The sequence below is a fragment of the Dendrobium catenatum genome, unplaced genomic scaffold, assembly GCF_001605985.2.
Source record: "Dendrobium catenatum unplaced genomic scaffold, ASM160598v2 original_scaffold_218076, whole genome shotgun sequence".
NCBI classification, from domain to species: domain Eukaryota; kingdom Viridiplantae; phylum Streptophyta; class Magnoliopsida; order Asparagales; family Orchidaceae; genus Dendrobium; species Dendrobium catenatum.
Genome location: NW_021536486.1, coordinates 436,511 through 458,585, shown reverse-complemented (window position 1 = coordinate 458,585; position 22,075 = coordinate 436,511). Strand labels below are relative to the sequence as shown.

The following is a 22,075-nucleotide window of genomic DNA, read 5'->3' as shown; positions in this document are numbered from 1 at the left end:
ATCAAACGTGGAAAAAGTTTTTATTTGAGAAGCGAGTATATAACATATATCTTTTCGTTTTATTTTAAAACCAGTCCCCTCCAAAGAAATTTTTTTATTGACAGTTAGTCACTTTTTATATAAAATTAGAAGGGATATTGATGTAAAACTTACATGCAAGGATGACTAGATTTAGGAAGTTGCACGCTTAATTTTAGGAGCCACAATAATTATATCCTTTATATTGAATTTAAGCGACAAGATAAAATACAAAGAGCGGTAAAATAAGCTTTAGGCTAAATTACATGCATAGGAGTTAAGATCATAAAATAATCAATTTAATCTAACGTTGCATACATGATGGTTTCAACAATAAATCCCAATGCTAACAATAAGATTAGTCACTATGATGAAATCCTCTCACTCAACTCATTAAACTCTAGGATTAAGCGGAGAACAATTAACAAGATTTCTGTTGACCTACATAGCGGAATACACAGAAACAAAAAGAGAATTGCTAAAAAAAAAATCATACCTCTGCTCCATCGAATCCCCAAACCCCGCCGAACTCAAACGGAAATCCCGTAACTTTGTACATGTTCGGCGCCGCTCCAATCTCTTCCCCGCGAATCCTGCGACGACCGCCTCGATCATTGCTTTCTTCGCGTCTATAAAACGAAGAGGGAGAGGCTTACGAAAGGGACTTCTTCCACACACGCGAAAGCTTCGTCTCCCTGCTTCTTCGACCTTAGTGCTGAACCTCCAGCCCAACCCGACGGTCCAGAGAGAGAGAGAGAGAGAAAGAGAGAGAGAGAGAGAGAGAGAGAGAGAGATTAAGTACGATTAGTTTTAATTAATTAGTCATTAAATAATAATTAATTATTATTAATTCTAATGAACTATTATTAGTTATAATTAATTATACTAATTATTACGGTTAATTATAATGTTAAAAAGAAGCATACCTCTCCTTCCCTCGATCCACATGCCAACCACGCGCAGGTATAATCCCTTAACCCTAAAACTCCGAGAACCTGCTTCCGGCGCTTGCAACACGGCGAACGACCACCTATGCACGTTTTTCTCTAGCGTGGTAGGAGGGAATTCGTTGCAATGCTTGTGACGGGATGGGTAATCACAAAACTCTGTTTTCGACGTTAGCAGCGCACTGGAAAACTAACTCATGCATGCTTTTCTCTAGCCTGGTAGGAAGGAAATCCGGTGCGACACCTACGACGAGGAGGGGTCAATTATAAATTGCTTATTTTGAGCCGGTACCCGAAGGCCCATGCACGCCTTTTTCTGGCGTGGTGGGGAAACAAAGATTTTACGGCCGCGGTGTCCTCGTCCGAGGGCACCTACCATGCACGCTTTTCTCTAGAGTGGCGGGAGGCCCAGTTTCCGTAGTTTTCTCCCAAACGGGGGAGACACCGGGAGGTTGCCAAAATTTCGGGTAAACATAAGATCATACTCGAGCTTGATTGGACACATTTGAACAATAGAGGACTTTGGCATCAAACTTGAATCCGAATATGCAATAAATTTAAATAAATTAAATCCAAACTTAAACCAAATGAACTCAACGTTGAATCAAATGATGAAGACTTGTAAGCTTGAACTTGTGCTTTGAACTCAGATTTGAACTCAATGAACTCACATTGGACTTGGGTTAGAACACGATCTTGGACTCAAATGAACAAAGAACTTGATTCAAGCTTGACTTGAATACTTGAATAGTTGAACTCAAGCAAAGACTTGGATAGATCATAAGAACTTTGACATTGAACTCAAATCCGAAATGAACTCAAGCATGCTTTGCTTGAATGCAAATAACCGAAGGTGTAACCTAGGCAACGAAAAAGGGGACAATGATTTAGACTTAAACTTGATTGAACTCAAAGGACCACAAGGAACATAGAACTTGAATTCAATCAAACTTCCAGAGGCTCGAATTTCCAAAGGCTTCAAAAGAATTTGACTCGAATGATAATCAAAATTTCAGTAAAATTGTCATGCAAACTTTGAATCATTCAAATCTCAGGCAATTAATCAAATCTCAAATCATGGTTTAAATCATTCAAATCAACACCAAGAAGCGATCATATGGCCATTATTGAACAAATGACCTTGAACACCATTTGCTACAATATGAAGTTTCTAATGAATAATACAATTTATTCATGTGGGATACACTAGTCTAAATGCAGCTTCTAGCTAGCAATAACAATGGTGTTACCACATTTGTCACAAATCGTCAGACAATACGATGATCAAATCAATAATATGCATGACAGAGCATCCAAATGCAAATATTTAGAGACATGTAATGAATATCATGACTTGCTAGCAATTACATGCGATTAATGAAATCAACCTGCAAGTGAAATAAGAGGATTGTGAGAAATAACTTCTTTGCCACCGAGATTGGGTAACATAAAAATGAACATGGAGCTCATGAGGGACAAAGAGCTTCCAAGGAAGTATAAAACTTGTAACGGATGAGACTTCGAGGAGATATAATTCAACACAGGCAGTAATCAACATAAATCTATAATTGCAAGTGATACTACAAGATCTTCAACTTACACGCATCTAGAAGCTTGTAGTTACTAGTATGATTCACTTGCAAATTACAGAAGTCCCCTATTATACAAGCATATTTCCTACGAATGATGAAGGTGAAGCAATAGAAGAATAAAACTTGATCGACCTCGTTGATTCAAAGTTCTCTTCAATGAATATCGTTGTAAGCAACAATGTGGAACATCTCGATCATGAATAATGACAAATAAGGAGTGAACAAATGATGCAAACATGTGATGTTGATTACAAGTAAACATCAATAATACAAGTCCACCATGCAAGCTACAAGGAGGATGAATAATTTACAATGTTCGCCATTACTCACACACAAGAAACAAAATTGTAAAGTGTGTGAGCACGAAGAAATATTAGTGTCCTTATCACTAGCAAATGATATAACTCTAAGAAAATATATGAATAAAAGGATCTCAAATGCACACAGAAGAGGAATGATGGAATTGAAATAACTTGGAGCATTCAGTCAAGTCAGTCTACAAACAACAATGATATATCCTCTGCAAGTGTAACAAGTCCCCTTGTGACAACGAATACACACGCAACATCAGATAGCTCATAGATGAATATATCAACTCGCTTGTAAGCAACAATATCATCACACCATGTGATGATTATTGGGATACTCTCATAGTAAATGTAAATCAAGCATATACAATTTAAAGCAGGAGATTCGTTGGTGCACTATAATCCAACTGCATAAAGCAATAAATAGTGCACGACAATCTACCTGTATAAAGCAGCGAAACAACTCAATTCAGAAGCTGCAACGGGTTGATAAGTGAATTCAAGTTCGAACCCGATCCTTCTATACGGATCAATAGAAGTTGATAGGGTTCGAACCATCAAACAAATACACGATTGTGGCGACATGTGTATATTTTTTAATACATTCATATTAGATCTTCAAAGCCTATAATCAAGAGAACTCATGCGGTCATGAAATAGACCGGAATATTTATTTTATATATTCATATTAGGCCTTCAAGGCCTTCAATAATGAAAATTCACAAACAAAAACATAAAGCTTACGAGAAATCCGATCCTCGGTCAACAGCTTGGTCGAGTTGACAGGGTTCAATCAACAAAAGAGAAATAACCCAAACACTCCGATGATGGCCGTGTTGAATGAAAACCTCAACCGGAGGTGTCCTTTCCAAATAATTTCAAATGCCATCCAAATACTCAAAGTCCAAATTTCCAAAATCATTTAAAATCCCAAAATCAAAGATATTTAAAATTGAAATAAATCCATCAACACTTAAAGCAAAATCCATCCACCCTCCGTAGCAGTTTGTCGATGTGGACAAGTCTGAAATTTACTTCAGCTCACATATAGCTAATGTCTAGTCGAAAATATCACTAGGATCCATTCTCAAATAATCTCATGCCAGTAAGGACGTGATACGTATCCTCTAACCGACTGTTTTGTCGCCAAATGGCACCGCATGATAAGCAGTTATGACCCGGGGCCCTCTGAACCGAGTGGTTTTGCCATCAAATGACACCACGAAATACCGGTTATGGCCAGAGCCAATATGCTCCTTAATGACATCAAATCCTTGAGATATGAATCAATAATATATGATCGATAGGGCACAAAGCCATCTGTTAGCTAAGGCGGATTCAAATTTATTCCGTTAGATAAATACCCATCCCAGGTCTACAAGGTACCCTTGGACGAAGCAACCCATGGTTGCCGACAAGGATCCTTCTGTCAGGTTGGGTCGACTACCTTTTCTGATTAAGTAGACTAGGGACCATGATAGTCCGGGATGATAGAACCATGGGATCTTGATCGGGTCCATCATCCATTCCCCCACCATATGCTTTAAGTGCAAGATGGTGAAAATTTCTATTATAAATATCAAACCTTGAACCTCCAACATCTAAACACTTAAATTTCCAAATTTCAGACCCATGCTGCTACTATATGCCAGATACTACGCATCTGATTGACGACTAGCCTTAATCGAAAGTTCTCTCTTGTATCGGGAGGGATAATTAACTATAGGGGCTTGCGCCTATAGGAAACCAGAACTTAGATCACAAAGTCCTCACAAAATGAGGGCGAAATCTCTAGGTAGTGTCTTATCTACGAATTTTTATTACGTCCGGTGTCCTGACGTAGCTCTACGTTCGGACGCCAATAACATGTCACCACGAGCTCTTACTCTTTACCGCGCGGCCCGATGACCCGACCCTTACCGCAACCCAGCATTGCTATGGGGGGATTAATTAATATGGGATTAAATTTGAAATTCAAATAATTTTGGATTCAAATCAAGAAGTTTCCATATTAATAGAAAGATATTTTAGGAAAGTAATTAAGGGGGGTTTGAATTTTGAAATTCAAAATCCATGAGGGATTTGGAGGGGATTAAATTTGAATTTTTTGATTTCAAATTCAAAGAGGTTGAGGCCCAAAGAGGAAAACACAAGGAGGAAGCCTAATAAAGGGGGGCCGGCGGCATTAGGTGGGGGAGGAGGATTGTGGGGAGGAATTTAAGGGGTTTCTAAAATAACTCATTGGAATTAGGAAAGGTATTAAAAAATCCAATCTAATTTGAATTTTAAATAGGATTGATTTTATGCAATTTCCTAATTAGGATTTGCAAATAAGGAAACTATTTGAAATTTGAATTTCAAATTTCAAATAAAATTAATTTCTTTCCTTTCCTCTTGGAGTTAATTTAGGAGGGGAATTATGATAATTGGAATCATCATAATGGAATGGGGCAAGAGGGGAGGCCGGCGAAGGGGGCGACTAGGTGTTGGGTTGGATGAAGCTATGGTGGTGGGTGGGCTTGAAGTGGTGGAGTTGTGGGGTGATTTGGGTGGGGAAGATGGCCGACGGTGGAAGCAAGGAGAAGTCGGCGGGTGGGTTGGAGGAAACAGAGGAGAAGACGAAGATAAATTAAAACCACGAGTCGCGGACTCTTCCAACTATTGGTGGGTATTGCGCTTGCTCACCTTTAGCTCTCTCTCCCTTCTCTCTAGTGCTCACACAAGAAGAAGAAGAAACAAAAGAAAATTTTCATTAATCATTCATTCTCCTTCAATAAAAGAAAGCTAGCCTATAAATAGGTCTCATGAAAAGAAAATGGGCAAAAGCTAAAATGCTCTTCAGGTTACAACACCACTTGATCACTCATAAGGGTAAAATGAGAAAAACATTAATATAAGATAAACTAGTACATAAGACAAAAAAAATAAAATAAACTCTAGATCGCAGCCGTTGATCTTCTGATGTCCTCATCAGATATAGTTTTTACACCTTAATAATATGTTAGTGTTCATTCATAAATACGTTTCAAATATGCTTAGATTTGCCTAAAAGCAAGCCATGCATAACAAAATTATGAATTTGCTCAGTCTAAATTACATTATAGAAACAATGATAAAAATTTAAAAAACATAAAATGATATTTGCCGTGTCAGTTTGAAGAAGTCTGTCATGTGCCATATCATTGATGATCTTTGATAGATAAGATTTTTTTTTTTTTAAATTTTTATGATGATTATCTATTAATATGCCTTAAGGGTAGTTTGGATGTTGAGTCATCAAGATATTTTGTTAAATAACCCCGTACTAATTATAAATAATGCTATGTAGGGTTAATGAATATTTGTTGTAGCTCATATTTTGGCTTCATAGTTTTCTATTACGAGGATACAGTAATTTATATACTTTTTGGATTCAACATCCACAGCTTGGGGATTAACCATTTGCATGAGAATTCATCATTAGTATCTATTTACATTTGTTTTCTTTCAATTTCCTAATGATATTTCGATTTCACTGCCCATCCTTACGGATTTGTTCTTTGAGCTATATTTCTTACTATTCTGCTCACATTTTTTATCAATTTCTTATTGTTTTGCACTTGTTTGATCAATTTCCTGGTATTTTAGGCCTTGTAGTTTTCTTTCATCTTGAGTCTTTCTCTCTCTTGCTGAGAAGAAAGATTAATAAAATCCAAGTTTTCTTGCAATCTTCTCGCTCAATCTGCCCCCCCTTTTTTTTTTAACTTTAAATCTCTCTACCTGCTCACCTTCCCCCCTTTTCTTGCTCCACATCGTCTCCTAAATTCCCTCTATCTACTTCATAAAGTTCTTTCACCAAATTAGTTAACTAGTGCAATCCTAATATAATTGTTTCCTCCTAACCTAGAATTATTTGCAACAAAAAAATTAAATTTTCTGTGTATGCAAAGCTTTGCATCCGCCTTAATATGCAAGCCAAGGAACATTTCAATACATGTAAATTGAGTCTTCTTTGCTTCATTGCCTGGACTACCGAGAGCTTCAACATTTGATCCCACTATACACAAGCTCTCTGATTCATCTTGCCCCCTCTTGCTCAACTCATTACTCTTCTCCTTCTTATTGTAGACATAGACACCTTATAGACTTAGATTCCACACTATACACAAAGCCTCTATTATTAGGTCGTAGCCTCACGTGAATAGCAGGTGATGTAATATGCATATGATCTGATGTAGAACTATATATATAAGTGATGTTGATTTGGAAATTACGCATGCTTGAACAGAGCTTAACAAACTTAAGCACTAACTTCCGCATGCAAGGGGGAAATCAAGTTTACGAAAACAATCACATTCTAATGGGAGAACCATTAAATAACAGATTAATTAATAATATGCTCACGTGGTGTTTCAGAGACAATCTCTAAGTAACAAATAGATTAGTCACTACAAAGACCCATTCGCATAATGCTCTTGGTGTGGGCTATGCAGATAAGCTTTTACAATAAAATGATGGACACTGATTGATGAGGGATCAAAAAGATATCAAGGGTGGGGGTGCAGGGGGGGGGAGTTTACCCTCGCCTAGGGACTTCATATAAGGGGGCTGATTTTGGGTGTAAGTGGAGTTGCTTTTCCCTCACCTAGGGACTTCATATAAGCTCTCACAAGAACTCTCAAGGCTCTCAAACACACCTAGACACAAAGTGCATAAATTTTCATTCATAATAATCCTCCTCCTCCCAAGGAAGTGGTGAGGCCTATAAATAGACAAAATACAAGAAAACATCAAATAACAAAAGTGCCCCCTATGGTTACATAAACCTACTCCTTCAAATGAGGGTAAAAATGAAAAATTACACATAATAAATCAAATACAAATAAATGCTTAGAAATAGAGTAATCCGATCCTAGTCGTAGATCTCCGACTCTTCCTTTGATAAATTCTCCATGACCACTAGATGTCCTTATCATGATCCGTCACAATTATCAAGAGCGCAGAAGACCACATTCACTTGCAACTCTTGATTTTGAATTGTGGTTTCTTTATTCACTTTAATTTATATATTTAAATCTTCCTTCTTTTACTTTTAGCCATTGGATTTTTGAATTTTTATTTAGATTTCTATTTTCAACACTTTATCTACTCAATTTCATTCTTATGGTACACTTTTTCAGGCCTTTTTTATTCATTTTAATTATTAAATATTTATGATGTGGGCTATATCCAGTAATCCATTATTATACACTTTCTATTTTAGTTGATTTAATATATATATTTTTAAATTTAACATTGAGTTCTAAATTAAACACTATCGTTGCTTGGTCCAAAATCCTGTATGAGAAAAATGGAGGGTTGCGTTAGGCAGTGGACAGCCAGCGTAATTTTTCAAATTAATCATGACATGAATCCTTTAATATATTGTGTTAATGCTAGGGCATTCCCTAGAAGAGACCCGCTGTATGACTTGAATACAGTGAGAAGTATGCAAGGGTCGCTTCACCGCTCCTGAGTGCAGTGTTAAATAAACATGAGTTCCCACATCATGGATGGATGTGGGCAAAGTAGCTAGTTCATGAAACTAAATTTAGGATAGGATCTTGGAATATAGGTTACCTTACAGGCAAATTAATGGATATTATGATTCATAGGAAGATAAATATTCTTTGCATTTTGGAAACTAAATGGGTTGGCAAGAATGCTAATGAGATTGATAGTTTAGGATTTAAATTATTGTATTATGATAAGGATCGTATTAAAAATGGTATAGGTGTAATTATAGATAAGAGTTTGAAGGATAATGTTATAGAAATTAATAGAATTGGAGATAAAATTATAGCCGTAAAGATTATTATTGATGATTTGATTATTAATATTATAAGTGGTTATGCTTCTCAAGTACAAAAATAAAATGTTGGAAAGACTTTGAAGAATTAACACAAAAGATACTAGTTAAAGAAAAAAAAATTTATTGAAGGAGATTCAAATGGACATGTTGGTAGAAAGGTAGATGATTTTAAAAGCATTCATAATGGCTATGAGTGAGTTTGGAGTGACTAAAGAAGGTGGTAAGACCATATTATATTTTTCTATATAATACCTCTATTTAAGAAAAGAGATGAATGTCTAATAACTTAAAAGAATGAATATAGTAAAACTCACATTGATTATTTTCTTATAAGAAAAAGAGATCGTTTAGATTGTAAAGTTATTCCGAGTGAAAGTTTATGTACCCAACATCGCTTATTAGTTTTTGACGTTAAGATGAAGGTGTAGAATTGATGCAACCTAAGTTTCTAAATATTTTATGGAGAACACTTAGGAAAGCAATTAGAAAATTCTTCCTTTGAATAAAGCATAAACATCCACATGTTTAAAAATATATAAAAGTAGAAACAAGTTTTAAAAAGGTTGTGAAATATGTTGGGAAAAATACATAGGAAAATGTAAATAAGGCTATCCTCAGAACAACCAACAATTGATCACCTCACATGCAAAGTTAAAAAAAATTAGGATAGGTTCTCAAAAGAAAGATCTAACCCGAAATCCACCACTGGAATGATCCGGCACAAGTCCACCCCTTCCAGCGAATACTAACCAAAACATGGCAGCAATGATCACTAAGCTCACAAGAGAAGAAGGATACAAATGGGCCGAGAACCGTGGAAAGAAAAGAAGAGGTAGAAAATCGAGACGAAGTAGTAGAGAGAAAGGGGAAAGGAGGCTAGCTCGCAAGCTAGAAGAACCTGCAGGTTTGTATGCAAACACTTCACTAAAAAGTCCCCAAACCGCAGGAAAACAACCCCTCTTTATATGGTAAAGAGCAATTAATGCAGAAAGATAAAACACCTCTCATCCAACCACTAGGAACACCTCAAAACTGCAGCAAAATCGAAGGGACAACTGCCTAGGGGAAACCGAAGCATCAACACAACAGCCAATGAACACAGAAATCGAAGGGAAAGCTGCCAAGGGGGAAACCAAAGCATCAACACAATAACCTATGAACACAAAAACTGAAGGGACAACTGCCAAGGGGAAAACCGAAAGACACAAAGTGAAGGAAAGGGAGAGACAATCCTAAGAGCATCAACTTAGTATGTTCATCAGTTGTCTTCCCTCATAGAGTAACCAAAATAAACATTATAATACATAATCAACCAAAAGGCATAAAAAATACATAAATATTTGACCACATCAATAATATAAAAAACAGAGTAAAATATTGTTCTAGGATTAAATGGGAGCTTTTAAAGAATATAAAAAAAGATTTATAATTATTTGAGATGTTCAATTGTACAAGAAGAAAAATATCCTACATGGTACGTACACTTTAATTAATTGAAACAATTTTTTGTTTGCTTCTTGTATCATGCTTTGTGAGTTGACTACCTCATGCAAATTGAGATCCTTGAGAGAAGCATCTTGGCCTGCATGCCCCTCGAGCAAACCCTAAAAAATCATTGTTAAAAGTTTTATTTTTTTCCTTTTGTCCGAAGATTTTAATTTACAATTAGTCATGCAAAGGTGCTACTGCTAATTTTTGGTTTGGTCCTACATATACTTAGCAAATATTTATTTATTAGAAGGATGCTGGCATTGTTTTGTTGATAAGATGGAATGTGGCCAAACTTGGCTATTTTTAAATTTATTTGAAGGCCCTTTTAAAACTAAGCTTACTACAAGAAAATAACAATGTTAAGGCCCCTGTCAAAAATTGCCATGTGGCAATTAAATCTATTCTCTTAATTCTTGGAGGAATGTGAAGATTGTTATTTTTTATTTGGAAGGTCGAGGGTTATTTATTTCTAAAAATTTTGGTGTTTGTAAACTCAATAGCTCATATATGGTATCAAATACCATAATGCTATGTTAGTGTGGAAAATATGGAGTAATGCTATATTAGTGTGGAAAACAAAGAGTATCACCTATAATGGTAGCAATCTAGTTTTTAGTTCACTTGTTGCAGTCTTAGTCCATTTTCCAATATTTTCAGACCATAAAAATAGAAATAATGCTAATGTTTGCTTATTTAGTCTCTCTCTTTGTATTTCCCCTTTTTCCTCGAGCTATCCTTCATTGTGACCATGTACATATCATGCTGCTCTTTTTTTTACAGGTTGTACATTTAATAACATTTTATACTCCTTTGTGGGGTGCTATTCTTTACAACGGGCTTACATACTACCAAGTGAATCGCATGCTGAGCAATGCAACTAGAGTATGTTACTAAACTCTAGAGCAGTTGGTAGAATTTTGATGGATAGGATGTTATTGCGTTTCCTTGCTCATTCAAATAACTAACCAGAGGTTATTATGCTGCCAATGTGTTCTTCAAATGATCCCTTTTAAGATGGCTGTTGGAATTTCAGATAGCTCTTACCGACTTGATTCCGGGGCAGGAAGAAAGGTACTTTGTGTTTATATTTTATGTTACTAGTTTATTTGCCAGATATTCTTAATTTAGCTTATTTTTGTCAATAAATTGCTTTTAAACTCTCTTCTTATTGGTAATGATTTTCGTTATATGTTGTATTTGGAAAAATCTGTGGTTAAAATATTTGAGATTGTCAATTGTGCATATTTCATAGTTGACACAGCCAGGTTAACTGTACGTGCTTTTATACTTTCATGATCTATATTGCTAACAACAAATTATTATTTATGTTGATATTTCTCCTTTTTTCAGGCAGTGAATAAGTGGGGCTACTATCCTTTAATTTTGATAGGGTCTTGGACATTTGCAACAATTAACCGTATATTTGATTTTGTTTATCCCGAGCATAAGATCTTTTGGCTCTCACTTGCTGATGTTTGGTTTGCTGGACTCATGGTAAGTTCTTCTCAGCCTTTAACTTTCTGTTTTCTAACTTTAGGCTTGAATCAGTTTTGTGATTTTCTTAATGTGGAGTGATTTTAGCTATTCATATAAAGCTTTTGTATTTCATTATTGAGTTTATTATGTGGTTTCTATCTTGGTGAAAATGAAACCCTTTTAAGTTGTTCGTTCTTTAGTAATAGAAGATAGTCAAAAGATGACACTTTTCTTAAGAATGCGCTGTAATGGATTATGTGGGCCATATTTGACCCTCTAGAGGATCATCAATACTTATTAGCTTTTAATATAGCTAGAGCTTGCTAAGAATAAGAACTATTGCTACTAGTGGGGATGCATACACTCCGCTCTTAAAAGTTATTCGTAGAAATATAACAATTGCAATGTAAGAAGGAATAAATAGAATTTTCATCACTTTTGATTTCCTCTACTTATTCAACTTCTGATTTGGAAGTGTATTGTTATTGTTTAGTGTTGCTAACCTGTTATCATTCCAGATTCAGCACTTCAGCTTAGGTTTGGTATTTAATTTATTGTAATTTTCTAATTGTAGCCTATGATCGGTTGTTTTAGTGGCTTTCTATTAGATTGGTTCTATTTTTCCTTAATGCAAAATGAGTATTAGTGTTGTTTTTGGCTTTCTTTATAGGGTTCATTTATTGTCGTTGATGGCCCTGTTGCAATTAGGGATGGTTGACTATTTGCAGCTTTCCTTCTCTGGCAATTTTTGACTATTGGTTTCTTTATATTCAGATTGATACCGCACTAGGGAATGTTTCTTGCTGATCTTGGAATTGAAAGTTTCATTTTTGTTGGAAATGTGATTGGTCAATTGAAAATTATAATTTTAGGCCAAATCTTGAAGGATAATGCGAAGTTTCTGATCTTGGATCTTTTTGAGTTAGAAATATTACTCTTGAGGCACTTAATATTATAATTGATTATTGAATAATTTTTATTCCCTCTCAATTTTTTCTGTGCTATTAGATGCAAAATTCTTCGAGCACATTGCAAGTCTTGATGTTAATTTTGGGGGATTTTTCTCCTTAGCATAAGGTTTAGATCTTCAATTTGTTAATATTATAATGAATTACTGATTATGTGATGTTGGACTTGAATTTTTTGAGGATGTTGTAAGTTTTGATGATAAATTATAAGAGATTTTTCTCCTTGGACTTGTGTATGGCGTGAGCTTAAAAAATGGTGAATTTTATCCTTGTTCTTTCATCTAAATCAGTTTGTTCTTAGTATATGTAATTGAAATTTGGTGACGTTTGTTACTAATTGATTTTCATCTTTATGGTGTGAATCTTATTTGTATGGAATTTTATATTCATTTTTTTATTTATGAAATTTCAGATTGTTGGGACTTTAATATTCTTGTTTAGAACGAAGTAATGGTATTTTCTAGTTTTGCATCAGAAGAGACTAATCTTTCACCTAATTTAAAGGTTGAGCAATTGCTAATTTTTATCTTTTGTGTATTTTTTTGTGCATCTTATCCTAAGTTTGCATTTTCCTACTTGTTTCTCATGCTCAGGTGTCACCTTGCAGGCATTTCCTCAATTGCAATTGTCCCCTTATAGGCATACCTCACCAACCCATGCTTGCTTGAGATCTGACACTTGCCCACGCTTAGTTGTATTTTCGTGCTCGCCCATGTTATGAACTTTCATCACTTGTTGGTATGCTCCCTCTTGCCGCACCCACATGTCACTGTGTGCAGCTTGTTGTGCCTATGCATTATGCATCTAGGTTCCCTTGTATCCCACACTCGACTGAGTTTTCTCTTGATGAAAATCCTTTCTATCTTGTTGATGTCTTCAATGGAGGCCCTTCTCTGCCTGCTTATGTGGAGCCCTACTTCAATTTCACTTTGTAGGACTTGTTCTCACCCCCTTAGTGCTTCTAGGAGCCGGGGTTGTGGCTTCGCATCATGCTTTGTCTTTACCAGCACATCTCATCCAACTATCCCTTGATGGGCTCCACAAATGTCGATTGTCCACTAGTTTCTATAATTTGGCAAAATCAAGACGCATATGCTTTTGCCTTCCAACCCATTACTCCCACTTTTTTCATTGATGTTGTTTCGGGGGAGGTTCTTTGTAGCCGGATCCATCTGCCAATTTCTGATTTTAATTTTTTCTTTCAACATGGCTTGTAATTCGCAAGACACAAGCTATCCACTACCTTTCATGGTTAATTCACTATCAATTTTTATGAATATGAATTTTTTATTTTAGCGAAATTTTCTTAGACCTTGGTTAATAAACTTTCCTATGGCCATTCGAGTTCATTCAGACCTTTATGTTGTTAGGCCGGTCCAACCTGGACCGGCCCAACCTGGACCGGCTTGGCCGGTCCGAGTCTTCTCCAGGCGACAAAAAGTTGCGGGTCCACTTGGAATTCAAACAAAATTGAAGTATTTTTGGAGGGAGAAGGAAGGATAGAGAGGTCCTTTTGCTTTTGTTTTGAATTAGAATGCATTAAGTAGGGAGAAAGAGAGGAATGAGGGTTATGTCATGTTTTGGTGAGAATTTCTTTTGTCTTCTTGGATAGTGAGGGCTCTAGGTCGAAATCTAGAGATTGGGAGAGTGCGATCCTCCTCTTGAATAGAGGATCCTTGTATCTTTGCTATTTTCCTTGCGTCTACTAGTAAAATACAAGTTGTTTCTTCATTTTTCTCTCAGATTTCCCCTGTTTTCTACTGTTTTTGGCTGTTTTACTGCTGTGGACAGCAGTTTTCATCTTTGATCTATTTGATTTTGGTGAGAAACACTTGGAAATCCAAGTGTTTCCTATCATATGTTTGATTGGTTAGTTCTCTAGTAGGCTTCTTAATTATTGCAACATGCTTATTGAACTATCATTAAACATATATCATTAAAGATGTTTTATGTGAATAGTCTACTGATGCGTTTGTTTAAGTGGTCTCCATACTTTAATACTTCTGATAAGTCTTCTATTAAACTTGCATGTTTTTTTTTTTCTCGCACTTGTGTCCATTGCATTAATCAATCTACACATTTCTCACTATGATCAATTCTTAAGAAACCAATATAAGGGGAACTTACTACTGCCATACTATATCAATGATATCCTGCATGCATTTTTATTGACATAGATGTTTTTCCTCTTTGGCTAGGGAGATTTGGATTGTCACAGACTCACATTTTCACGTTATTAGCGAAATTTAGAATTTGCGGGTTTGCTCACTTTTTGTCAGTGTTGTAATATTTGTCATGTTTTTGCTGATTACTTAAAGGCTCATATGGAATTGAGAAAATCCTTTTCTAGGATCCCAATTATTAAGGATAACTCTTTTGATAATGGTGTGAACATATGAGTTATATGTGATAAATGCTAATGATCAAATTACTCATTCCAACTTCCTTGAAGATGCTCCATCAGCCTTGGATCTTTTGGAATATTCTCATGCTCTAGACAATACTCAAGACTCTTCTTTTGAGTCTGTGGCTTTCTTAGTAATTGTTAGTTGGTAAGACATCAATATCCCCCTCTATTCCTTTGTTTTTGGTATCATCATATTTGTTTATCAAGCCCACTGAAACTTCAGAATCATATTTTGGAAATCCATTTGTTAGCGTATTAAGGGCCCCTCGATCATTCTACTCACTTTTCATCGTGTAAAATTATTTGTTAATATAAAAATTTAAGTAATCATTTGATTATTGAGCTTGTTTAAGTAATTGTTCGATGAAATTTGGTAAGCCGAGTACAAGCCAAGCTTGATTATAGAAAAGTCTTAATAAGTCAATTGAGAACATATGTGAAAACTCCAACTTGAGCTCAAACCGAATTTGAAAAACTTGTCCAATACATGATTTTCTTGGCTCCATTATGCTTGGTTACAGCCCTACCTATAAATAGGCATATATGGAAAATACAAAAAAGAATAATAATAATGATGAGAATATACCTATTTATAGAATATGATCTTCTCCTAATATTGCTTTTTTAATATACCAGCAAGGCCAAAACTATGATGTTGCTCAGTAAAGAGAAATGCCTCTAAACTGCAATTGTTGAAATTCTTTAGACCTTCTTACTGTTATCTTTAAATAGTCAATTTTTTTAACAATGTCAATTGTACGTTTTTATTCTCGCTCCCTTAGTTTTTGCATAGCCTTTCTAAAATAGTTAATTCTAGTGATCTTCCTTTTGGTGGATGACCATTTTAGTTTTGGTAAACTAGCATACGGTGTTATCAAACTAAAATGGCAAAATATACATACAAATTACTAATTAGTTTTACGATTTTATCAAATTTTGAGTTCTTTATTAGTAACAATTTTCATGAGCTTGCCTTGTTTATTTTATCACCTACTTTGTTTTTTTTTAAATATTTTGTGACCTACTTATGTTCATTATTTTGTTTTTGGTAGGGTTTGTTCAATTCTATTGCGTATGGACTTAACTCATCAGTGCGCCGGGCAATTACAGAAAGATTGGATTTGTAAGCTTAATTTGGACATTAGATCAACCCTCGATTATTCTTCTCTTCTAAACTTTAGCAAATCGCTATTTTTGAGAAGCTACAAAATAGAGTGATCAATCCTCCATTAAAGTAATAATTACATCATTTCAGGTACTTACCTGAGAAGGTGAAAAGTTTGTTTCCCCAGACGCTTAAAGGTCAACAACAAGAGCATGAACTAGTTTCATTGATGGTTGAGGGCCAGTAGGTAAACGGTCAGTTCTTGCTTATTTTACAATCAGATGTTATATATATTTGAGCCTCCACAACTCAAAAACAAAAAGGGAAAGAGCTTAAGGCGGGCAGAAATGGAAAAACTGCATTCAATTATGTTCTGCACCAGGTTCTTTCCATTGCTCAATTGCCCACCATGTGTGCACTCATTGTATTAATTGATTCATTATCTTGGCTTTCTTTGTTGTTGTTATTATTGTTCCATCAGCCAATTTAAGCTGTGGAAGGGTTAAAAAAAAAAAAAAGCTGTGGAAGGATTGATGAATGTATAGTAAACTCTTGAATAACGTATGTCAGGAAGAGGAGGTTTTTTTTTATGAGGCACTAGTGTCAATAAAGATTTTAATCAACTGAAACACCGTTGCCGGTCACCCTTTAGCCCTTATTGATGGGAGTTGTAGCTTTTTTTATTTTGTATGAATTAGATTAATTAAAATATTTTTTTTTCCCAAAACTTCTGCTTACATCAGTTCACTACAAGGAGCTGCAGCCATCTTAAGTGGCTGCAAGCAAATTGATGCCAATTCCAACGAGAAAAAGGACAAGTTGCTTCTTAGGTCAGTTAAGAGGATATGAAGGAGCAGGTATACCATTTACAACAAAGAAAAAAGAAAAACAGACAAGAAAAAGAATTCTTTCATGTTCTGTTGAGAGAATGGAGCATAGACATAAACAACTACAAATTTGTATGGTATCCAGTTCGTGCTTGATACACACCTCATCTTGTTCTGTTGTTTGATTGTTTGAGAGCTTGGAATCAAGAAAGCTCTCAAATCCATTCGCCCGGAGAAGCTTGGTGATCTGAGAGCGCCAAATGGAGTAATTATCTGCGGAGAGTTGCGTATGGATGTTCTTGAGATTTGCCACGACGAACTTCAGGGAGGACAGTATGGAGAGGTTTTCGGGAGCGACAATGTCCTGTGTTCTCCAGGGTGACGTCTCCGATTTCGCCATCAAGTCTTCAGCTGCTTTGATACCATGTAGAAACAAGATCTTGATAACAGAGAAGACAAGATGAAGGATAGAGAGAGAATGAGTAAGAAAAGATTATCTTGCATAGAGTAGTACACGGCATATATAGACAAGAGAGAGAGTAGTAATAACATATACAATAATACAAAATTACAGGACTGACATGCTAGTTGTCTTTATTATCTTTGTGGTTTGATGCTATAAATCAAGAAGTTTTGGGTTTATGTTTGTTTATGTGATGTGTATGAGTTTGTCTTAATTGACCTAAATGTCTTAAAAAAAAAAATTGGTACTTGTTTCGACATATGAACTTTGAGCTTAAAGAAAAAAAAAAAAAGTTTCGCAGGCTCATGCATAAATGCATAATGTGCTGATTTGAAGTTTCACTGGCGGAATTCGGAGACATTCTGTGACGACATAAATATCAAACTAGTTTTAATGCCATCATAGGTATCATACTGGTTCAAGCATATCAGCTAATGTTTCTTTTAAAAGCAAATCTGAGTTTAATGATTTTTAATTAACCACTTAACAATGGTTCAAACTTTACAAAAGTAATAATTTAATATAAAGATATTTCACCACAGCCTTGCAATGAGTTTTAGGCTTCGCAATGTTTTTTCATTGTGAAATGGAGGTATTACAACGGAGAAGTAGATTTTTTTTTCCTTCTCAAATCTGCGAAAATTTGGAGGTATACTAAAAAGAGTATTAAAAAAGTGGCCTAAACAAACATCAAAAAAGTAATTTTACACCGATTGAAATCAGAAACGGATAAAATTACGGACAATCAAACGAGGCCTTAGAAAATTGCGTTTTAAAAAGTATTCTGATTTTGTGTTTTGAAAAATAATCAAGCACATCTTACTCATCCTTCCTTCATTGGTGATGGCAAGTAAACAGAGAGCTCTATGGTTTACAATGGCAACCACTTGATATTTCATTCATTGTCATTTATAGGGAAGAATTTACTAGAAACTTTGGTTATACTGAGCTACAATGCTTCTACTGGTTGATGGGCCAATGCATCAATTTTAAATGTTAGATCAAGTTCACCTTCATTCTATCAAACTTATAACCCAAATTCTACACACCTCATCACCTAAAATTAACAGAAGCCATTCTCCTGGGTAAAAGTAGTTCTTCCAAATTATTTTTTTACTGTTTCTTAAAGCAATATTTTAGCATCAAATTTTTTTAAATTAAAAATTTCTCCGGTAAGAAAATGTTTTAGAAAATAATAATAAAAAAATTCTCATACAAAATCTAAATTATAAAAATTAATTAAATAGTCAAGGATAAAATAAAAAACTTAACATAATAAACTTATCTTCAAAGTACCTCTTGACTACTTCGAAAAAAAAAACTCTCGAGTGAAACGAAGCGATAACGAATGGGGATTTCTTTTGATTTCCTTGATCTACTCTCAAGTAAGTGCATAATTTCTTCATTTCTACATCTTATTTTTGTGGCCATTCAAATGAGTTTCTTCTACCATAAAGCCCCATTTCAGTGCTAATATCCAAACAAAATAAAATACATTATCAAAACATAATATACATCAAATATAATACAGATACACACAATATATACGTCGATCTAGGTGCTCAACCAATAAACTGCTACAGCTCGTCTCTCTCCTTCTCAGGTTTGGTTCTTCCATGGGCGACATGCCCAATTTATTCATATTACATAAATGAGGTATATAGCTCCTCAATTAATAACTGGAAGAGCACTAGCTCCCTTAAAGTAGTATTAAAGACAATACATAGCAACAAAACATATCGATGATCTGTTCTCCCATCTCCAAAAATGGAAACAAGAGAAATCAGCTAGCTCTGACGCTTACATGGTGGAAACCTGGCTGTGCTGCTGCTGCCAAATAACGGCAATGGGGCTCCTCACCTTATGAACTCCATCACTCCAAGAAATCCATCCAAACTGTCGAGAAGTCGCAGTGCTTTTAATGGAAGCAAATGTGATCTCATAGGATAAACTCTGGTTTACAGAATCGAACACCAGCTTGCTTGGTGAAACCTTTACATCAACTTCCGGCGGGCTCGAGATCTCTACATTATACACTCTGCAGCCCAAATCTCCGCATCCCAAACCACCAACGTTCTTAACGGTTCTTTTATAAGTAACCACGTCGTGCAAACTAGAGAAGATAACGGAGAATGACGGATAGTTTAAATCTCCGGGATTTGCCAATGTTTTTGATGAGCAGTCCACGCTGCTACCATCCCTAGTAAAGAGCGAAATCTGTGCTTTACTGTAATGAATAGAACAGAGGAAGGCGAGATAGTCATCAATGCCGGCATCATAAACCAAGCCTGGGTCGAGAGCCTTGTTGGGGTCCACATGACCCGCCCCGTGAATGAAAGGGTTTGACTTCTTGCCTGTGGCGAGATCGTTAAAGTCCCCGCCGGTGTCGTCGAGGTTGTAGGCGGTGGTCATGATAGCAGACTTGATGGCAGCTGTGCTCCAGTCTGGATAGACACCGCGTAGAAGTGCAGCGATGCCGCTGACATGAGGGCAAGCCATTGAAGTGCCGGAGATGATGTTGAAATCGACCCTCCTCGAATCAATATCATCGAGGTTTGTCGGGCTCGCAGCTCTAGTCCATGCGGCGAGGATGTTGACGCCGGGGGCGATCACATCTGGTTTCAGGATCTCCGGGGTCCGATAGTTAGGTCCCCGACTGGAGAAAGATGCCACCTTTGGTGCCGGTGGGTCCCCACCAATGAAGGTCCCATGGAAGACAATGGTAGCAGTGGGCGAGGAGTCCGATCTGATGTATGCTCGGATCTTGTTGCCCGCGGATGCCCCGACCATGGTTGCTGGAATCAGATGCGGGTCAGCGGTCAAATCTTCTCCATTCTCTTCTGTGTTCGCAACAATCATGCCGGCTCCGCCTGCGAGCTTTACGACTCTTCCCTTCTCAATTCGGCCGTTCTTACCGCGGTCGCAGAGAACGATCTTGTCGGCGACAATTGAGGAATCGAGAAGTCCGGAGACGCATTGGGCGGAACCAGCATCACCGCCGTAGACCAAAGGGAGGTTGGCAGTTGTGATATTGTCGGATCCAGCATAAAGGGAAACGCCATTGTAAATGCTCCCATCGCCGAGGACAACATCAGCAGGAAAATTACGGTCAACGGTGGAAGCCCCTACCGTTATAATCCATGGGGCAACGTTACCGACGGTGTAATCACCAGGGCCCGAGTTCCCTGCGGAGCAGGAGACGATTACGCCATGGAGGGCGGCGCCAAACGCACCGATGGCGATGGTGTCACGGAAGTAATCTTTGGGGTAGCCCTTCGAGCCGACGGAGAAGGAGATGACGTTGGCGCCGTCTGAAACGGCGTCGTCCATTGCAGCGAGGATATCAGATTGAAAGCAGCCTCCGGCCCAGCATATCTTGTAGACGGCGATGCGGGCTTTAGTGGCGATACCTCGGGCTTCGCCCTCGGCGTAGCCGAGGAAGCTAGCTCCGGAGACGACAGCGCCAGCTGCGGTGGAGGCGGTGTGTGTGCCATGGCCCTTAGTATCCAATGGTGATTTGGATTCCAGCGTCTCATCAATGGGATGGCGGAGGTAGGCCTCGTAACCCTTGTAGTAGAACTTAGCGCCGACGAGCTTGTTGCTGCAGGCGGAGGAGTTGTGGAAGTCGCAAGAGGTGTGGAAGGTGGTAGGAGGATCGGAGAGGTCGGGGTCAATGAAAGAGCTGGAGTAGGGGTAGATGCCAGTGTCTAGGACGGCGATGACGATTGAGGAGGCGAAGGAGGATTGGGGCCAGAGGCCAGAGGAAGGGGAGAGGTGGAGGAAGGAGGGTGTGTGTGTGATGTGGGGGAAGCTGGGGCTGTCAGGGATGACGGCGAGAATGTGAGGGATGAGGCGAAGAGCGGCAGCTTGGGGATCTGTAAGAATGGCAGCGAATCCGACGATAACACGATCGTAGGTGTAGATGATGCGGCCAATTGGGTGCCGTAGGTGGCGGGGGAGGGAGCGGAGGGTGGAAGAGTACCAGTGGAATGGTGTCGGGGAGGTTGACGGTTGGAGGGAAGGGGAGACGTGGATGATGTAGGCGGAACGGAGATCGGTGACTGCTGTTGGGAAAGCTGCTTGGGAGAGGATAAGGAAGAAGAGGAGGAGGAAGGAGGGGTGTTTATCCATCGTGTTCTTGAGCGGTAACTATGGAGCCCGCCTTGGCTGCTTATAGGACGTGGGCGGGAAGCGATATATATATAGTGGTGTGCGCTTTGCTTCTTCTAATTTTAATCTTTATTATGCTTTTTTTTTTTTTTGAAAAATATCTTTATTATGCTGATCTATCACGTGAAAAACGTGCCGTACGGCATCGGACCAAACTGGAATTTTATATATCATCTCGCATGATTGGGACTATGACACAACTCCCCTTGGCCTATTGGTTGAGAGCTTAGGCTTCCAACTAAGAGGTTCAAGGTTTGAGTTCATGTGTATGCGTTGTGTGTGTGAGTTTGCCTTAATTGACCTAAATGTCCAAAAAAAAAAATGATTGGGGGACTATGGCTTTTTTAACCATGTGTGTCAATTAGCGTTTTTTTTTTTTTTGGGTAAAATTTGGGCGAACCATTTCATTGTTCTATGAAAAATTTAATACTAAGTAAAAGGAGCTGCAAAACTCAAACCGAAAAATGGAGCTA

General features: G+C 37.3%; 2 protein-coding genes across 4 annotated transcripts in view; one reads left to right on the top strand and one right to left on the bottom strand.

Moving 5' to 3' along the window:
* LOC110107189 (G-protein coupled receptor 1) overlaps window positions 1-17,611 on the top strand; it is a 54,524-nt gene extending 36,913 nt beyond the window's left edge. For 2 of the 3 annotated variants that reach the window (XM_020837376.2, XM_028692519.1), the window contains 5 exons: window positions 10,967-11,068; window positions 11,201-11,257; window positions 11,537-11,680; window positions 16,090-16,160; window positions 16,293-17,611. In XM_020837376.2, coding sequence (XP_020693035.1) covers window positions 10,967-11,068; window positions 11,201-11,257; window positions 11,537-11,680; window positions 16,090-16,160; window positions 16,293-16,389 — 471 coding nt within the window. In that variant the 3' untranslated portion in view covers window positions 16,390-17,611. The remainder of the gene's footprint in view (window positions 1-10,966; window positions 11,069-11,200; window positions 11,258-11,536; window positions 11,681-16,089; window positions 16,161-16,292) is intronic. The other variant, XR_003699829.1, reaches the window with a different exon arrangement.
* A 1,283-nt stretch (window positions 17,612-18,894) lies between these two features.
* On the bottom strand, window positions 18,895-21,617 carry LOC110107205 (subtilisin-like protease SBT1.4). Its single transcript, XM_020837395.2, has one exon. The coding sequence runs from the start codon at window positions 21,561-21,563 to the stop codon at window positions 19,233-19,235; it is 2,331 nt and encodes a 776-aa protein (XP_020693054.1). The 5' UTR covers window positions 21,564-21,617; the 3' UTR covers window positions 18,895-19,232.
* Between the last annotated feature and the right edge of the window lie 458 nt (window positions 21,618-22,075).

Coding starts and splice junctions, on each gene's coding strand:
- LOC110107205 (XM_020837395.2), bottom strand. CDS start 21,563: ATGGATAAACACCCCTCCTTCCTCCTCCTCTTCTTCCTTATCCTCTCC.